Genomic DNA, 15964 nt, shown 5'->3' on the forward strand with positions numbered 1-15964 from the left:
CAAACCGTTGCTTAATTTTTGCAGATACTATTTAAAACAGATACAACTGCTATCACTCACAAGTCTATAATGGCACCTAATTTGTTCTGAATTTTGATATTTTTTTCCACGGTGTTTTCCAACAGCTAGAGTGGACCACCCTGTCTAATTGACTTGTTAGAAGCTTACGCGATGAGAGACACAAACAAAGTGTCCTGTTACTCTAAAAGACCGAAAAATGTTGAACAAACGAGTCGAAATGAGACTTTATACACGAAGACAACCGTCTAATTAACCCTGTCTTAAAAGATGTTTTTTCCTATACTGTTCTGTACAATTTCTTGGCCCCGTTTGAAGCAATTGGTCAATGCTAATCGCATGTCTTTATATTGTTGAAATCCCCCCACCCTCCGGCCCCCCACAAGGACTTCAAAGCGTTTTACTTATTCATTTTATTTTCTCATTGTTTAAAGTCTGTTTGGGTAATGTGAACGGTTGATCGATACAACTTGCTTTTAAGATAGTCATGTCAAATAACCCAATGGTTTCGTGAAGTTAATCAACTGGAAAGACACACGATGCCATTTTAGCTTTTCTCTTCATTAACATCTTTCACGTATATTCAAAACCAAGTCTCTTGAGCCGAAAGGAAAAAACTTTAGATTCCACAAACATGATGTTAATTAAGTGGTATGAAGACAAAAAAAATTCTCCAACAATTAAATTGCCATTATTAGCCTCTCTATGAGTTTGTAAATATATTTATCTCTTGACAAGTGGGTACACTGGAAGGTGACGGTAGATAACAGACTTTAGAAGCTTTTTCTTTATGTTTTCAATCAAAAGCTTTATCTTAATCACGCGCTAGAATTGCTTATTGTTGATTTTAGTTCCCGATTAACGCAGGAAACCTCGTAAGGCATTTATGCAAATCGTTTTTTGAGTGGTACTTAGAACGGCACGGCGCGAGGAAAGATGAGATGGGATTAACCAGCGGTTTCATAACGTTTGCTAAATTCCCTGTGGAATGGACAAAGCGCCAATGAAAATCGTTAAATAAGACAAGGTAAGTTCCCTATACTTCGCAATGAAGATGTGCAGGTCTATTATTAAAGTGGACCTGGCCTCTCTGACTCATTCCTCCAATAGGTGATGGATCATATATCTGGAGCTGATAAAAGGATAAAATAGTTGGCCATAAGGCATTGCAAAGAGTACACAGGCGGGTGGCGAGATAAACGAGCCTTTGTTTACTTCTCACTTGGAGTGAAAATAGCTGTTAACTACTGAGGACGCACACTGCAGAAATGAAAAGCGTAAGTAATGTGCTTGTAAAGCTTAGCGTTTGAGAAAAGTATTTTTTCCAGAAATAAGGTTCAATTGAATCTTTAAAAGGAAGAATAATTCATGGTCGCGTCGCAGCTCACTTCCCGTCGGTTTGTTCCCGGAAAGAGTATTTGTGTATTTAGAAGGTTTCTAATCGAAGAAGAGTGTTGCAAAAGTCAACTTTGCATTCAAATTAACAAATAAGCGATTTATTATACGTTCATGCGGCTCATACCTTGTTGTTTTCGTCTTTCGTCGACCTAATAGTGAACGGTTAAAATTCAGTGGAATTGTTTACGTATATGATCTAAACCTAAAGACCTCTAAAGACGTTTTCAAAACAATTGAACCTCTTCTACCTACTTCAAAGAGAAGTTTACCTTAGCTTTAAGACCTGAAGTTTATATAACCTTTAGATAAACAACTCATTAAAATATGCCTGTCGACCCTGTGCTGCTTTGTATGGCAAATGGCTGATTCATATCTTAATGTAAATTTGCCCAATAAGCCCTTTAATAGGTAAACCAATGTGGTAGGTTTATGGACTTTAATTTAGTCTTAGTAACTAAACTGAGGCCAATGAAAGTGAAGTAGGGCGGGCGCACTACATATAAATGCTCGGAGAGTAATTATTCTTCTACGGTACATAAAAACCGACTGTTATTCTTCAAACGGGGTATAGTTCCTAAAACATCGTTCTAGATTAGTGCAGCAAACTAAATGTGCAAAAAAAAAAAACTTTCAAGAATGTTTAGGCTTCTAGTCTGGGAGTTATCCGTACACGCATGATAATGGCGAGTAATTCTTTTCCGTTGTCGCGACATTTTGCCCGCAAACTCAGCGATGTTGATTGATTTACTTAAAACAAGATCAAATGCTGTATTATCAATTCAAGCTATCATAAACATTTATCTTGTGATAAACAACCAAGGGCGAAGTATGTAGGCAAAATATCTTGTGTACCTGTTTTTGTATTAAAAATGACACATTATTACTTACAGAAAACATATTAAACAAACTGTTGATTATTTATGGTATTAAAGCGGCGTAGCAAACATGCACTGGTGAGTTATAGATTGCCCAATCGATTACTCGATTAACTTTAAGCTCAGTTAAAAGATCTACGTTTAGGACAATCGATTAACAATTCTCCTGAAGATGGAAAAAACATGTTTTAGAGGAAAAAGACGAAGCTCCATTTATTTCTAGCGATGCCTGGAAAGTATTCACTCGTTCAGTATCATCGGGTAAAAAGTGAAATAGAGTTAGTTAAAACTGAGCCTCCAAAATGGACTTCCTTTCAACATTTGTTTTTCTAATAATTACTCATTTTTAACACGCCTAATTTTCAAGTCGTTAAAATGGTCTATTTTTGAGCATTGGACATTTTTCAGTCAGTCCGCGGAAAATGTCCGATATATTAACAATGTCACAGAGTTGAAGTTATTTTTTTTACTTGCGTGAGGTGTGGACTAAAAGCACAGTTCTAAATGCACAATTAACAAACAAGGTAGAATGATTAATTGCTTTAATTTTGACAGTATAACTTACAAAAGCCAACGTAAAACTCACTACTCGGACAGTGTCACGGTATTTTTAATTTGTACCAATATTTCGTTTCCGAGTGAAAGATAATAACTGATGTAATAAGGAAATGCCTTCATATCCACGTCGTTTTCTGGGAAGATTTCAAAAAGCTCAAAATAAGTAAATAAATAACTGTAGTTAAAATTAGGCTTTGCTCGATCAGCGACAATTTCATTTCAAATATCTAAGTTGACAGATTGAAACTAAAGCCGTATAAAATTCGGCCATACTCATCATTTATATTGATTTCAATCCTTTAAGTTGCATCGGATGCATTGAGATCAATGTATTTAGCGGTAAAATGTTGTAGAAGTGGACTCCAAAGAGAGTTGATTTGGCGTTATTAAGCAAACTGAAGTGAATCACTTAGAGTCCACTGATTTTCACTTAAGAACACTTCATATCCGAAGTGTGCAAAATAACAATGCCTGCACCTTTAGCGACAAGAAATGATAGTCTATTTGCCTTGGTCAATTGTTTTTTCTTGCCAGATTCAACTTATAAAGTGGTATAAGAATTCCGTCCTTATGGAATTAAGGAGACGGAATTTGTTAGTTAGTTATGTTAGGAAGCAAGAGCTTTGTAGCAAGATAAACATTGAATTGGATAAACATTCTTAACCTTATCAGTTGCTAAGAAGGACTATTGCGAAGAAGGTCATTAAACTAGACTGAAATTAATTTATAATATTATAACTTGAAGCAAACTAGTCAGTAATTGAAAGGCGTTAAATAAAGGCGTATAAATAACGGTTGGCGAGAAGGAGATGAAGGATGGTGATAAAATAATATCCAGTAGCTGTAAAATCTTGCAAGGGTCACTAATTAGAAAAAACAGCAGCGAATTGAAGCGGATCTTGTTGTAGATCAGCAATGATTACACATTCAATAAAATATTTCTCCATTGATGTCTGTACAGACTTGCATTTAGTGTTATATGTGACTGATTATTCAACAAACTTATGACTCATTGAGATGAATTAACTAAATTAGAACCCTGGTAGTTTCTATCCAATAAAGACTGACGTTTTTGGTCTATATAATTACTATATTTTTTCAATTACTCTCAGTCTATCACATGTAACTTTTACGATCAAAACGTTTGAACCGAGAACAAACATATAGATCGAAGAAAATAGCTGTCATTTCTTACTTCATTACCAGAAGTACACAGGTGGTTAATCATTTCATAAGACTCTTTAGGTAAGTGTTGCTAAGTGGAAATCTACTGGTCTCTTAAACATATCTCCTTTTTGTTTATGGCGTGAACTTCAGTACCATTGGTTGATTAAGAGTTTAGTCAAAAACTTTACTCTCTTTTTTCCTTTTTGTTTTTTACCTTATGTTAGTAAAAGGCCTCATACACTGACCTTTTGCTAGATTTAGATGTAAGATTAAGATATTTGAAGTTAGTTGCTGCCTTATCGGGCGTAATCCCTTCCCATGTTCGATAAACCAATGGAATTACGTGCAAGTATGAGGACCAAATTTATCAGCTAAGCCAGTTGTCCGGTTTCTGTAGATATCATATTAAAAGAAGCCGAAAAAGCGTTATAAGCTGTTTAGACGACATAAGCAGCACTCTGTCAAGGTTAATCTGTAGTCTAAGGAAGAACACACTCGATGGCGCGCAACGAGAACGGAATAGTTAACGGGAGACAGACAGTTTTAAGAACATGTACATCTATTGATGATAATTGAGAGGTTTTGTATAGGTTATTACAATAAAGCTTTACATTGTATGTTTTAGCGCTGCCAACGCTTGATTAATGAAGGGTCTTAAGATTAAACTTGAATGTAGCGCCACTCCAAATGCGTTTTCATTAAGATATTGTAACACGTAACATTTAATATTAAATTGTTTAAAATTAAAAAAAAACGAATAACTGTCCGATGAAAAATAAATAAATAAAAGCAAGGGCCATAAAGACCCTCATTTTTAAAAACACTGAGGGTGTCTCGCCTCAAAAACAATGACCTTTTCAAAAACAAGCTATAGAAAAACTACTTGAAACTTTACGTGATGGTATCTTACATCAAAAAATACACTTAATGGATTCGTTTCTTTATAATAGTATTCAATAAGTAATGCCACAAAAATAAAAAAAGTGGTAACAAAATTAGAGCTCACAAATTCAATTCTTTGAAATGAAAAAAACAACAACAACAACTGTCTTGGTGTTGTTTTAGAAACAAAATTGGTACTTTCGTTTCTACAAGATCATTTTACTGCGTCACCATGTTATTTTTATTCTCTTTCCTACTTAGAGCGAGTTCGTTAGACCGTTTTCCAGAATAAGAACTTTAGAAAACATTTGTTTGAGCCATTCACTACATCGTAAAATCTCCAAATCTAGAAGAAGTACAGTATTGTCTCGAAATCCCGATAAAAGAGATTTTTATCAAAATTTCTAAGTATTTCTTATTTCCGAATACAGTAGTCAATTGCACGCACTCTTAAATAATAGTCCTCGTTTTTTAAACTAACTGTTAAGAAGGGTTAAACTTGAGTTTTGTCTGATCGTTTCGCATGTTTCATTGATTTCTTGCATAAAAAATGCTGTCTTAATGTCATGAATGTATTTGTATTACGAAGGGCTTACACCACGCGAACTTCATGCCATGACATTCCTGTGTAAAAATCTTTGTCATCGCTTTTTCAACATTTCAGTTAAACTCATTAAAAAACATGTGTTTCGTCATAGTGGAATATGGTACATGAGAATATGTCCGAATTATTTTTAATGATATCTTTCAGCACCTGTTAAAAAGAAAAAGTCGACAGGAGATGAAAAAGTTATAGTTATCACTTTATGGAATCAGTGAAAATTATGAAGCGATTTTATGATTCTCATCTGAGCATACTTAAACGCAACTTAATGGCTGTGAACCTATTAAAAACGTTTGTAGAACATGAAGAAGGATTCTAAGAGGCGGGGTGGTGGTGGATTTGATATAAATTGCATACTGGAAATATGATAATATAGAAATACTGTTATAATTGTAATTACAAAAATAATATATATTTTTCATTTTTTTCATCTATTTTTTTTTTTTAAGGGACTTGAACGTTATAATTATATTATAAGGGGTCATTCAATTTTTAGCAAATTTCTAGTACAACCAAATTTAGAAAAGGCTAAAAATTACAAATATGATCGTTTTTAAATACTTTTCAGCACTTTTTGTAACAGATTTTTTTTAACACATTTTTTTTGTAGCATACCTGATTTAGTACAGGTAAAGGGACTTAAAACTTTTTCAGCATTTTCAATGTATTGTAGCCAGGTTGTACATCTATTTGAATTTGTAACTTTCTTTTAATGTTTATTTTTACATGAGATCTAGATTTAACTGAGGACTTTTCCAGATTTTAGATATAGCTCACAGGCGTTTCTGTGCATCCGGTGTGGCTATTGTTTCTCTCCAGGCATTCAAAAGTTTTTTTACTATAGTATTAAATAATAACCTAACATAAAAAATGTTTAAACTGACAGTTAGTATTTTTTCACAGGTGCCTGCAGATTTTGCAGTTTTCATCGCATTCATTGTCGTGTTTGTCAGCGGATATCAGCAGGATATAAAAAAGGGTAAAATGTGATCCAATATTTTGAAATTCACTTTATTTAGCACATAACGGGTCACTAACGAAGCCGCGGGTCAACACCAGAGTTATCTGACTAATATCATAGGTGACGAATTACTCCTTAATTTTGGCGCGAAAATTCAGCGTTTATACTACTGCATGAGGAATTTCTGCAATTTGATTGGCTTAGAGCAGTGGTATTTCAGCTTAATTTGAAATACCTACATGTGAAAATTACAAACCTTTTGCGGGTAGTAGTATAAACAAATAATAGCATGACTTGTACGTGATATTTGGCATAAATACCACTCGTGATATTTCAAAATTGTCTCAAATTTCACTCGCTTAACGGCTCGTGAAATTACGTATAACAATTTCGAAGTATCACTCGTGGTATTTATGCCAAATATCACTACAAATCATGCTATTACCTATACTAATTTGTAATTACAAAACTGCCATGGCAACCCTTCCGTACGTCTCAGTTTCAAGATGGCGACGAAGTTTTAAAATGCCGTGAATGAAGATGTCAGGGCACAAAAAGACGCTTTAGAAAACCTGAACACACAAGAGAACATCAAGAAGGATTCTAACAGGTATTTTGCCGAAAAAGTCTGAAAAATTCTGAACTTTATAAACCAAATTTAAGGTCTAAACATTTGAGATAGTGGAGTTCTCGATCGATAAGATCCAGCATAAACATGTAAAAAATCCAAGATTGCCAACGTAATTCGTCACCCATGATATTAATAGGTAATCAAATGGAATACTCGTGAAATTATCCTAATAATTTCCCTCGCCTGAAGGCTCGCGAAATTATTAGGATTTGGACAAAACGCGCGTGAAATTATTCCCTAATTTTACTCGTCACCATTTGAATACACATACTAAATGTTGTCTGAACCCTACCCTCGAAAACGCGGTATCTGAAACGTTAGAAATCTAATAAACGCCGCGGCGTTAAAACGAATAAATACATTGTTAATACTAGAACAAAATTATATTTACGCTACGAATGTGTAGACCTCTTAGTTTTATATTGAAAGGTTGAAGAAACAAAAAACGCCTTGGCGTGACAACGCTAATGAAAACTCCAACACTTAAAATACTACGCTAGTTATTTCCCTAGTTCGATAAACGTTGAACGCCTGAAAAACTTATAGAATATAACTCACTGGTTCGTTTTACAGGATCTCTGATGTAGAGATGCTTGAACCAGACATTCCCTCCTTCAATGCAAATTAAAACAAAACTGAATGCATTGGCAGGCAACAATTCAAAGGGTTTATGATATTTCGGTCAATATTTTTCGGCTAACAAAATTAGGCTTTCTCAGGGCCATAGTGAAACAGAAAGGAAATAGTAACGGCCCCTAGTATTCAAATTCAAATTTACAAGACTGGTTGTCCATGATAAACTGAAAATGCATTCACCATGATAAACAAGTAAAAAATACAATTAAGTAATTAATAAATGAAGTTAGATTTCCTCGTTTATTTTTCTAATACTAAAAAGACGATTTGGTGTCAATTTTATGACGTCATTTTCCTTCAGTATAGTTCATTAACAGTCAGTTTGTGTTTATTTCGCCCCCTCATCCTCAGAACTTAACCCGGGAAACTGTGAGACAGTTGTAAGTAACTTAGCCAACACCCGTCTACTTCATATGAGCGTCAAGCATTGCTGTAACTATACCAAGGTGCGCTACGAATGTATCAATGGCTACAAACTTATAGAGGGAGACAAAACGCATCATTGCAAAGATGGAATATTATATGGCAAACAGCCGAGATGCGGATTTCCAAAAGGTAAAGTACACGAAAAAAAAAAACTGTCTGACATTGATACTGATAATAATTGTTTCCTGGTAATGAACGTTTTTATTGTAAACGCTTTTCTCACAATTATTACTCTCACAACTTTCACTCTTCCCTCAAATTACTATGACCATTATCATTATCCACTATCGTTAGCAACAATTATTGTTATAGATCGCCACCGTCATTACATGTGTCATCTCTTCCCACGTCATCATATATATAGACGCCAAGCCTCGAGTTATTTATCCAGCGCTATGCACCGACTCTGAAGAGGATAGTTGTTTAAGTAATAATAATAATAATAATAATAATAATAATAATAATAATAATAATAATAATAATAATAATAATAATAATAATAATAATAATAAGGCTCGGTGTCTTTCTGAGCTATCTTGTCTGCGAGATGCTTTTAGAACCGCTGACACTCGTTTCCCATTCCGCCATTGGTTCCAAACACTAAAGGCGTAAACGAACCCATTTCTACATCTAACACCCGCTGCTGGTACTTGCGCTTCTTCTCTTCTTCTTGCTCTTTGAACACTTCCGATGTTGGCTTGCTCTGGTAACACTTGGAGTTGACGTGCGTAACTCTAACATCAAAAAATGCCGTAACTCCTCTTGCCCAGAAACCTCCCGCTTTGATGTCCAACCTTGCCTTGTAACAGCGCTCCTCAAATGAAATCGCTCGTTGTCCAGGGGTTGAAGGCGTGGTTCGATTTCGACATTATTGCAGATCTTGTCGATGAATGTCGTTAACAAGTTCCGTACACCGTCATGTCTCTGCGCTACAAACCTCCCCTTTTTACAAGAGAGGGCGTGACTAACGGTGAATTTATCCCCACATATGCAATAATAATAATAACAATAATAATGATAGTCTTTATTAATTCGTAAGATAAAAACATACTTTTTTATGTTACAAAACTTCCAATTTTGAACTAAGTTACATTGCATATAATTACAAAGCTAAATTATATTTAAATAAAAATAATAAAAAAATCTAAAAATACCATTTAAAAAACTAGGTCATATATAAAGATTAGGCGATTAAAACAGGATTTTTTTATGGTCGAATCGTGTTTAATTTTGGCCGGTAATTAGATTTGTGTCTTCCATTGTATTCTGTGACCTTCAGTTTAGGTATAAGGTTTGGATTTTGATGTTAAACCTTGTCGAAAATTTTCCTACCTTGTTTCAGTGATAGATCATAGATGTTAACCGCCTTAGATATGTATCTCGGCTTGTGACACCGGTCCAGGAAACACTGTACAGTCGTAAGCTCTGCATTAACAGCACCGTAGACCGATAAACCATGGGTCAAATTAGGGATAACTAGGCTTTGAAACAGATAGTCTAATTCTGCCTGAGTACGACCCTCCTTCCTTAACGAACTCAGTATAAAAAGACATTTGTTAGCTTTAATACCAAATCAGTCGGTTAACAGTATTTCGTATTTTCAGGATTTTGTCTCAAATTCACTTTAATAGTTTTATAGACTTACTTAAAATAATAATAATAATAATAATAATAATAGTAAAGTATGTAGTTAAACACCGACGAGCGAAATTTCGTCGCCCTTTTCAGCAATACCATTTGTTGGCGCAACCTCTTCATTTGCCACCGAAAAACGCGCAAAACTGGACGCCCAAATGGAGTCAGGTCCCAAAATAGTGAATAGCCAAGGCTTGCTAATTACACGAGCTCCTCAAAATGCGCGAACGCTGATGGCTCTTCACTGATTTGGTAAACACGAGGAATTGATAACTGAAGATCTCTACGGATCAATGCAAATACCTACAAAATATATCATGTGATTCTTTTTGCAGTTACAAGTTGTGGTAATCCACAAACTATCCGTCACGGCTACTTTGTTGGATCTGAATTCACTGTTGGTAGCACCGTGAGATACAGGTGCGTCCACGGCTACAAACTGCATGGTCCAGCCGTCAGTAAATGCAAAAAACATGGTTCATGGACCCGGCGTCCAGTATGTGTGGGTGAGTGTAGGTGATGATATCGTTAACTATTTCATGGCTCAAAGCGGTTTTCTTGTAAGCTTTTTTATTACTTGTTTTATAAATGACTTGCACAATTTACTGTGAATATCAAAACTTGCAGGTAGAAAACGGGGAACCTAATAGGTAATAGCGTTAATAACCCTTATGATTAACATTTACTAGTTTTTTAAGTGATTTTACACTGCGTAATTTTAGACACTGCCCTGCAGCTTTGTTTAATGATAAAAATTTATGCATGATGCTCCCAATTGGCGTTGAGAGACAGCCTTCCCGCAAGAGCTCCTCCCCATCGCCAAGAAGGGAAGAACGTTTTTAAAACATCTTGCACAATAACGCTCTCCTGGTTTAAGGATTATCGCACGTCTCAGCACCTCTGATCCGTTGCCTTTTTTCTAGCCTGCATAACAGGCGTTATTTTTTTCGCATATTTCAATCAAGTGAAGGCAAGCGCGAGGCGAGCGAGGAGCGCCAGACATGCGTGACGGGAAAGGCGCAAAACAATTAACTTCCCTAGTTCGTATGTCAACTGGCATTTCTCGCTGGCTTCGTACATGCCTTCGTTCGTCTCAAATGAAAAAAAAAAAAATGACGCCTTGTATGCAGGCTATCCTTTTTTGGACTTTGCTGCCAAAAAAAAAATGCTTAAGTTAAGTAATAATGCTAATCTAATTTCTCTGACTAAATATTTTAGATAAAAGAGTTATGAATGTGAACGAAGCTACAGCTTTCATTCGTCACAGTCTCTTGGATAACAAAGTTCAACATCAATGCAACAATGCTTCCTGCTTCAAAAATGGTTTCAGAACACGTCGTTCGCTTGATTTGGATTACAATGGAGGCCTTGATGTGATTTTCATCGTGGATGTATCCAATAGTGTCTCTAAGGATGACTTTCAGATTGGACTTAAGTTTGCCCAGGAGCTTATCAGAGTTTTAGCTGCCACAGTAACGTAAGTGTCTCTTTGATCAGTCAGCGCAGGTGTATTAGCGACGCGCTAATTCAACCAGGTACCAAAATCATAAGAAGGTCATGCAGGGCAGATCAAATAAGATAAGATAATTAAAGGTGAGATGAGATGAGATGAAATGGGATGGGACGGGATGGGATGGAATGGGGGTGGAATGGGGTGGGATGGTATGAGATGGGATAAGGTGAGATTTGATCAGATCAAGGTATGTGTTATAAGATTAACTTAAGATAATACATGTGGAGGTAAATGTGCTCCAAAACTCTGATTTTTGACAGATACAAACATCTTATTTTTAATTTCATGCTTACAGCCGAGGAGACGTTCGTTTGGCAGTTGTTTCCTACAACAGTAAACCCGAAACAACTATCAATTTTGAATCTCCTTCAGAGAGAGTAATAAAAAAGATTGGGTCTCTAAAGAAGCCTGGCGGCTGCGGGGCGTCTCTAGGAAGAGCCATGTACATGACGCGGCGCCGTTTAGTGCCGACTATGCGAAAGAACAGCAATAAAGCTATGTTTATAATAAGCACTGGCACCTTAAATATGGGAACAAGTCACCCCAGAGCAGCAAGGCTACTAGAAAGCGAACAGTCGTTTCAAGTTTTCTCCATAGCGATCGGTAAAAACCCCAACAAAAGAGTCTTGTCAACTGTGGCATCTCAGCCAGAAAAGAGTCACTTGATATTTCTGAGGTATTACGGTGACGTGTTTGATGCTGTAAGACGAACAGTTACCTTGAAGCAAAGAGGTAAGACCTAATGCGTTTTTTTTTGCTACAGTGACAACCACCCTAATCCCCCCTCCCCCCCCCCCCCGCCCTCCATTGCGTTAAAGTAAACGTTCAACAATACATATTTTGCAATGTAGTCGAACATCCATGTGCCACTTGGAGGACCTTTTTTCTCATATGGGTGCGCGGCCAAATGCAAATGTAACAATGATTTCCCATGTCTGCCACGGTGGCCCCATCTCCTTCTTGCTCGTTTCTTGGTTCATCAACGTCAATCAGCATCTCTCAGTTTTTAAAGTAGCTTCAGCTAGTAAATACAGTAAATGCCAATGGAGCTCTACTAAAGATAAAGAGGACACGATCTACAGAAAATTTATTTCCCTTTGTTTGTTTGTTTGATTTTTCAGATCCCGCAGAATGCGGAGTCAGCGTTACTGAGCCAAGACAACGAATTGTACGAGGCAACAAGGCGACAAGTGGTGTATGGCCTTGGCAGATCAATATATACTGGGACGGTAGGCACTGCCGGCTGTCATTAATGCTTAGTCAGGTTTTAGTCGTACATGATCCAACCCCTTGTAGATTATACGAATATGGCTACAATGTTATTTATTTTAACTCTATTTTGACATTTTACTTTCTTTCGTTTGTTTTTTTAAAGAAAAGATAAAGAGTCCCTTACGTTCGGTTTAGCAACTCCATTCACCCTACTGAGCCTGCGCAACAGACAAAACTAAACTCTGCAACGCAGGCAAACGCAGGCTATATTCACCCCAACAGCTGGAATTCAACTGGTATTTTCCTCGTTCTCTTTAGGTGCGCATGTCTGCAAGGGAGCCCTTATTGACAAAGAATGGGTCATTACTGCCGCTCATTGTTTTTATTCCAAGACGTGGAGGCCTGTCGTTCGTCCGGCTTCAAGGTAATTTACAAAGCTCGATGCAGGGAGTTAAATTCCATAGTCGAGCACCCTAACTGTTAGGCCCTTATACAAACAATTATCTTAAACTCAAGTAGTTTAGGTTTACCTTTGGAAAATGATTAATTGGCTATAGCTTCGGCACAGATTATGGAGCGGAAACCAAATTTGCCACATATAAAGAAATCATCGTCCTTAACATTTTAAAGTAAAAATACTGTGTCGATAAGTCACGTTATATGTCACGTGAGCATTTTGCTAAAAATTCTAAATAATTGTCAAATTGGTGGCGGGTGCAAAAACATTTTTCTTATTCACATCCAATATTTCTAACACTTCACGTTTGGAATGACCGTCCATTGCAATTCAATGAAAAAGAAAATATGAGAGTAAACATCATTTTAAATACCTAAATTTAATCTTGAATTTTTTTAAAAATTAATTTTAAACTTCGCCTACATTTACTCCAACCGTAGAAAGTTAGGTATGTTTGTCCTCTATCAGAAACACCAATTTATTTATCCAAACAAAGGAAAATCGCCAATTTCCTTCATTTTCAATTGTTAGTCTCGTGACATGTCACGTGACCATAATTTAACGTTAAAGCACAAGAAGACGCCAAGATTTACTTTTGGGGAAAACTTCGATTCATTTTGCTTTATATAATTTAGCGAGAGAAATTGCCAATCAATCATATGCTCCGAACCCACCTTGGGCCCAAGGCCTTGAACTCCTTAAGAAGGTAAAAGAGATTCAATTCCCGCTCCATCCGCAAGTATCTCTTTGGAATCCAACTTTTAATATGCCTGAAACTTACCTTTGTCCCTAGTAAAATGATTTAAACATTAAAATTTGCTTAGTTAATCAAAACTTTAACCGTGACTTTAGTTAAGAACCAACCAAACGTTTTTTGTGTGCACCACAGTTATTTATTAATGAGAGAAGGGCTAGCGTTCAAGAGGTCATCCTTTGAAGACTAAGTTTTCCTCTCGAGATTTCTATGCATACGTAGGGTGCAAACGTCATAGTTGCAATTGTTTGTCTTCACAGATACACGATAAAAGCGGGAGGACATCATCTGGGAGACAGAAAGACCAGTCCGGAACAACTTATTGAAGCTACTAAAATTTTCATTCACGACAACTACAAGCGCCGAAATCATGAAAATGACATCGCTCTCGTGAAGCTAAATCGCAAAGTTAAACTTGGAAAGTATGTCAGCCCGGTATGCTTACCAGAAAAAGACAAGGATTTGGCAATACCTGGAAAACATGGTTATGTAGCGGGATGGGGAGAAAAACAAACTCACATGAAACAGGAAAGAAAGTCTTCAGGAAGACAAAGCCGCAAGAAGAGCCGGTCCAGAGTCACACTCCATATCGCGTTGTCCATCTTGTCTAAAAAAGTCTGCATAAACAGCACCAAACAAGCATTTAACAGCAGTTTGATGTTTTGTGCTGGAGAAGGCGAAAAGAGTGGCCAGCAACCCTGTCGGGGGGATGGTGGGGGACCCTTTTTACGAGATCGCTATGATTCAAGATCCAGAAGGTATCGTTGGACGGTAACGGGGCTAGTGAGTTGGGGCGAGGGTTGCGGAACAAAAGGGCGTTACAATTTCTTCACTCGTGTTGAGCCATATTTTGATTGGATAACAGAAACTATGAATCCGCCAAAAAGAGGCGGACGAAGATTACGAAGGCAGCGTAAGAGAAATGGAAGGAACTAGTATGAAATCGGGAAAAATAGCGCAAGTGAAATAAAAAAAGATACCCCCAGACAGCTGCACTAATAGAAAGGATGAAATATATCTGGTGGTAAATGGTTAAATTTGGAAAAGGAGAAGACCAAGAGCTTCGTTTTGTAAGATTCACGTCGTAACTTTGAAAGAGAGGGTTTTTGAGGTGGGTCGGCCCGATCATAACTTTCCACTTTTTACAAATAATAAAAATACAATTAAATATATTAACTTGAGAATAAAGTTCTACCTTTTTCGTAGGGTATGGATTAAAAGATAAAGAGCAAATTTTACTTGGAGAAGGCGGTTAATCAATTTTTAAGAAATCCAGACGTTCATGTTGCATGTTTTCTACGGTTATTGTAATTCGCAATTCATATAGATATACACTGTACATTGTTTCGGATCTTATTGATTTTGAATATATTTAAATGAGGACCTCAATCTGAGCCCCCAGAAAGGATATGAGTTGATTTCCTGGTTTAATATTGTTTGCTGGACGTTTGTTACTTCATTTTTAAAGTAAAAAGTATGATTATTACAAAAACCGGGTCGAGCCACTTTATGCCCATACCAAGAGAAAGCTTATGACTTATACTAAGAGGTATATTAATAATGGAAATAATATAATACCGAAAAACGAAGGTATGTTTGAAGCGTTTAACTAACACAACAGAAATGTTCGGTAACTGTATATAATTTCATCCGCATCTCTTAAACCACGTATCTGAAAAGAACACTCGCTTTCTCCGTCAAGTTCAGGATTACATAAACGCAGAATTTATTTACACGTTGTTGTTTGAAAAAACCTTTATTTTTCTGTTTGCTGTGTCTTTCTCTGAGTCCTGTTCATACTGAGTTTCTTCAAGACTTGCTTTGCTAGAAACACATGTAACGAAAAATAGCAGAAAAGAACATTTTATATATTGCGAGAAATTTAAGAAGCCAGTTGCTTTGGATGGATGTCTAGTATTCAGGAAATGTAATAATGTAGTTCGAATAGTGAATAAAGTGCCCCGGTATTCCTCAAAAGTTTGACGACGTTACTCAGACTTGATTGTTATATGCATACTGAGACATACTAAAATCGTTAATTTTCATACTCAAATTCATGAGTTCTACTAACCATCAGAGGAGCGAACGATGTTTTTCCCACGTGTGAGAAAAATGATACGTTCAATCAAAAGCCACAGCAGTGCATCAGTGCTTGCGGCCTCGCCTCGCCTGTTGCCTCGCAGTCTTTCCACTACTAAATTTGTTGAGTCCGTAAACGAGAGTTTTACTCTCAGAAA

At 36.5% G+C, this 15964-nt stretch overlaps 1 protein-coding gene across 2 annotated transcripts; it reads left to right on the top strand.

Annotated features, from left to right (window-relative positions):
* Nucleotides 1–929: 929 nt before the first annotated feature.
* Nucleotides 930–15710, top strand: LOC140938680 (uncharacterized). Of its 2 annotated transcripts, XM_073388179.1 has the most exons (10): nt 930–1045; nt 1129–1295; nt 6406–6481; nt 8082–8285; nt 10127–10297; nt 11010–11268; nt 11600–12036; nt 12426–12533; nt 12835–12940; nt 13988–15710. In XM_073388179.1, the coding sequence occupies exons 2-10, from the start codon at nt 1287–1289 to the stop codon at nt 14661–14663; spliced, it is 2046 nt and encodes a 681-aa protein (XP_073244280.1). In that variant the 5' UTR covers nt 930–1045; nt 1129–1286; the 3' UTR covers nt 14664–15710. The 2 variants fall into 2 exon arrangements, with proteins under 2 accessions (XP_073244280.1, XP_073244279.1); XM_073388178.1 differs by lacking the exon at nt 930–1045 and having other exon boundaries at nt 1065–1295.
* The last annotated feature ends 254 nt before the right edge of the window (nt 15711–15964 follow it).

Source organism: Porites lutea, chromosome 5 (genome assembly GCF_958299795.1).
Source record: "Porites lutea chromosome 5, jaPorLute2.1, whole genome shotgun sequence".
Lineage (NCBI taxonomy): Eukaryota > Metazoa > Cnidaria > Anthozoa > Scleractinia > Poritidae > Porites > Porites lutea.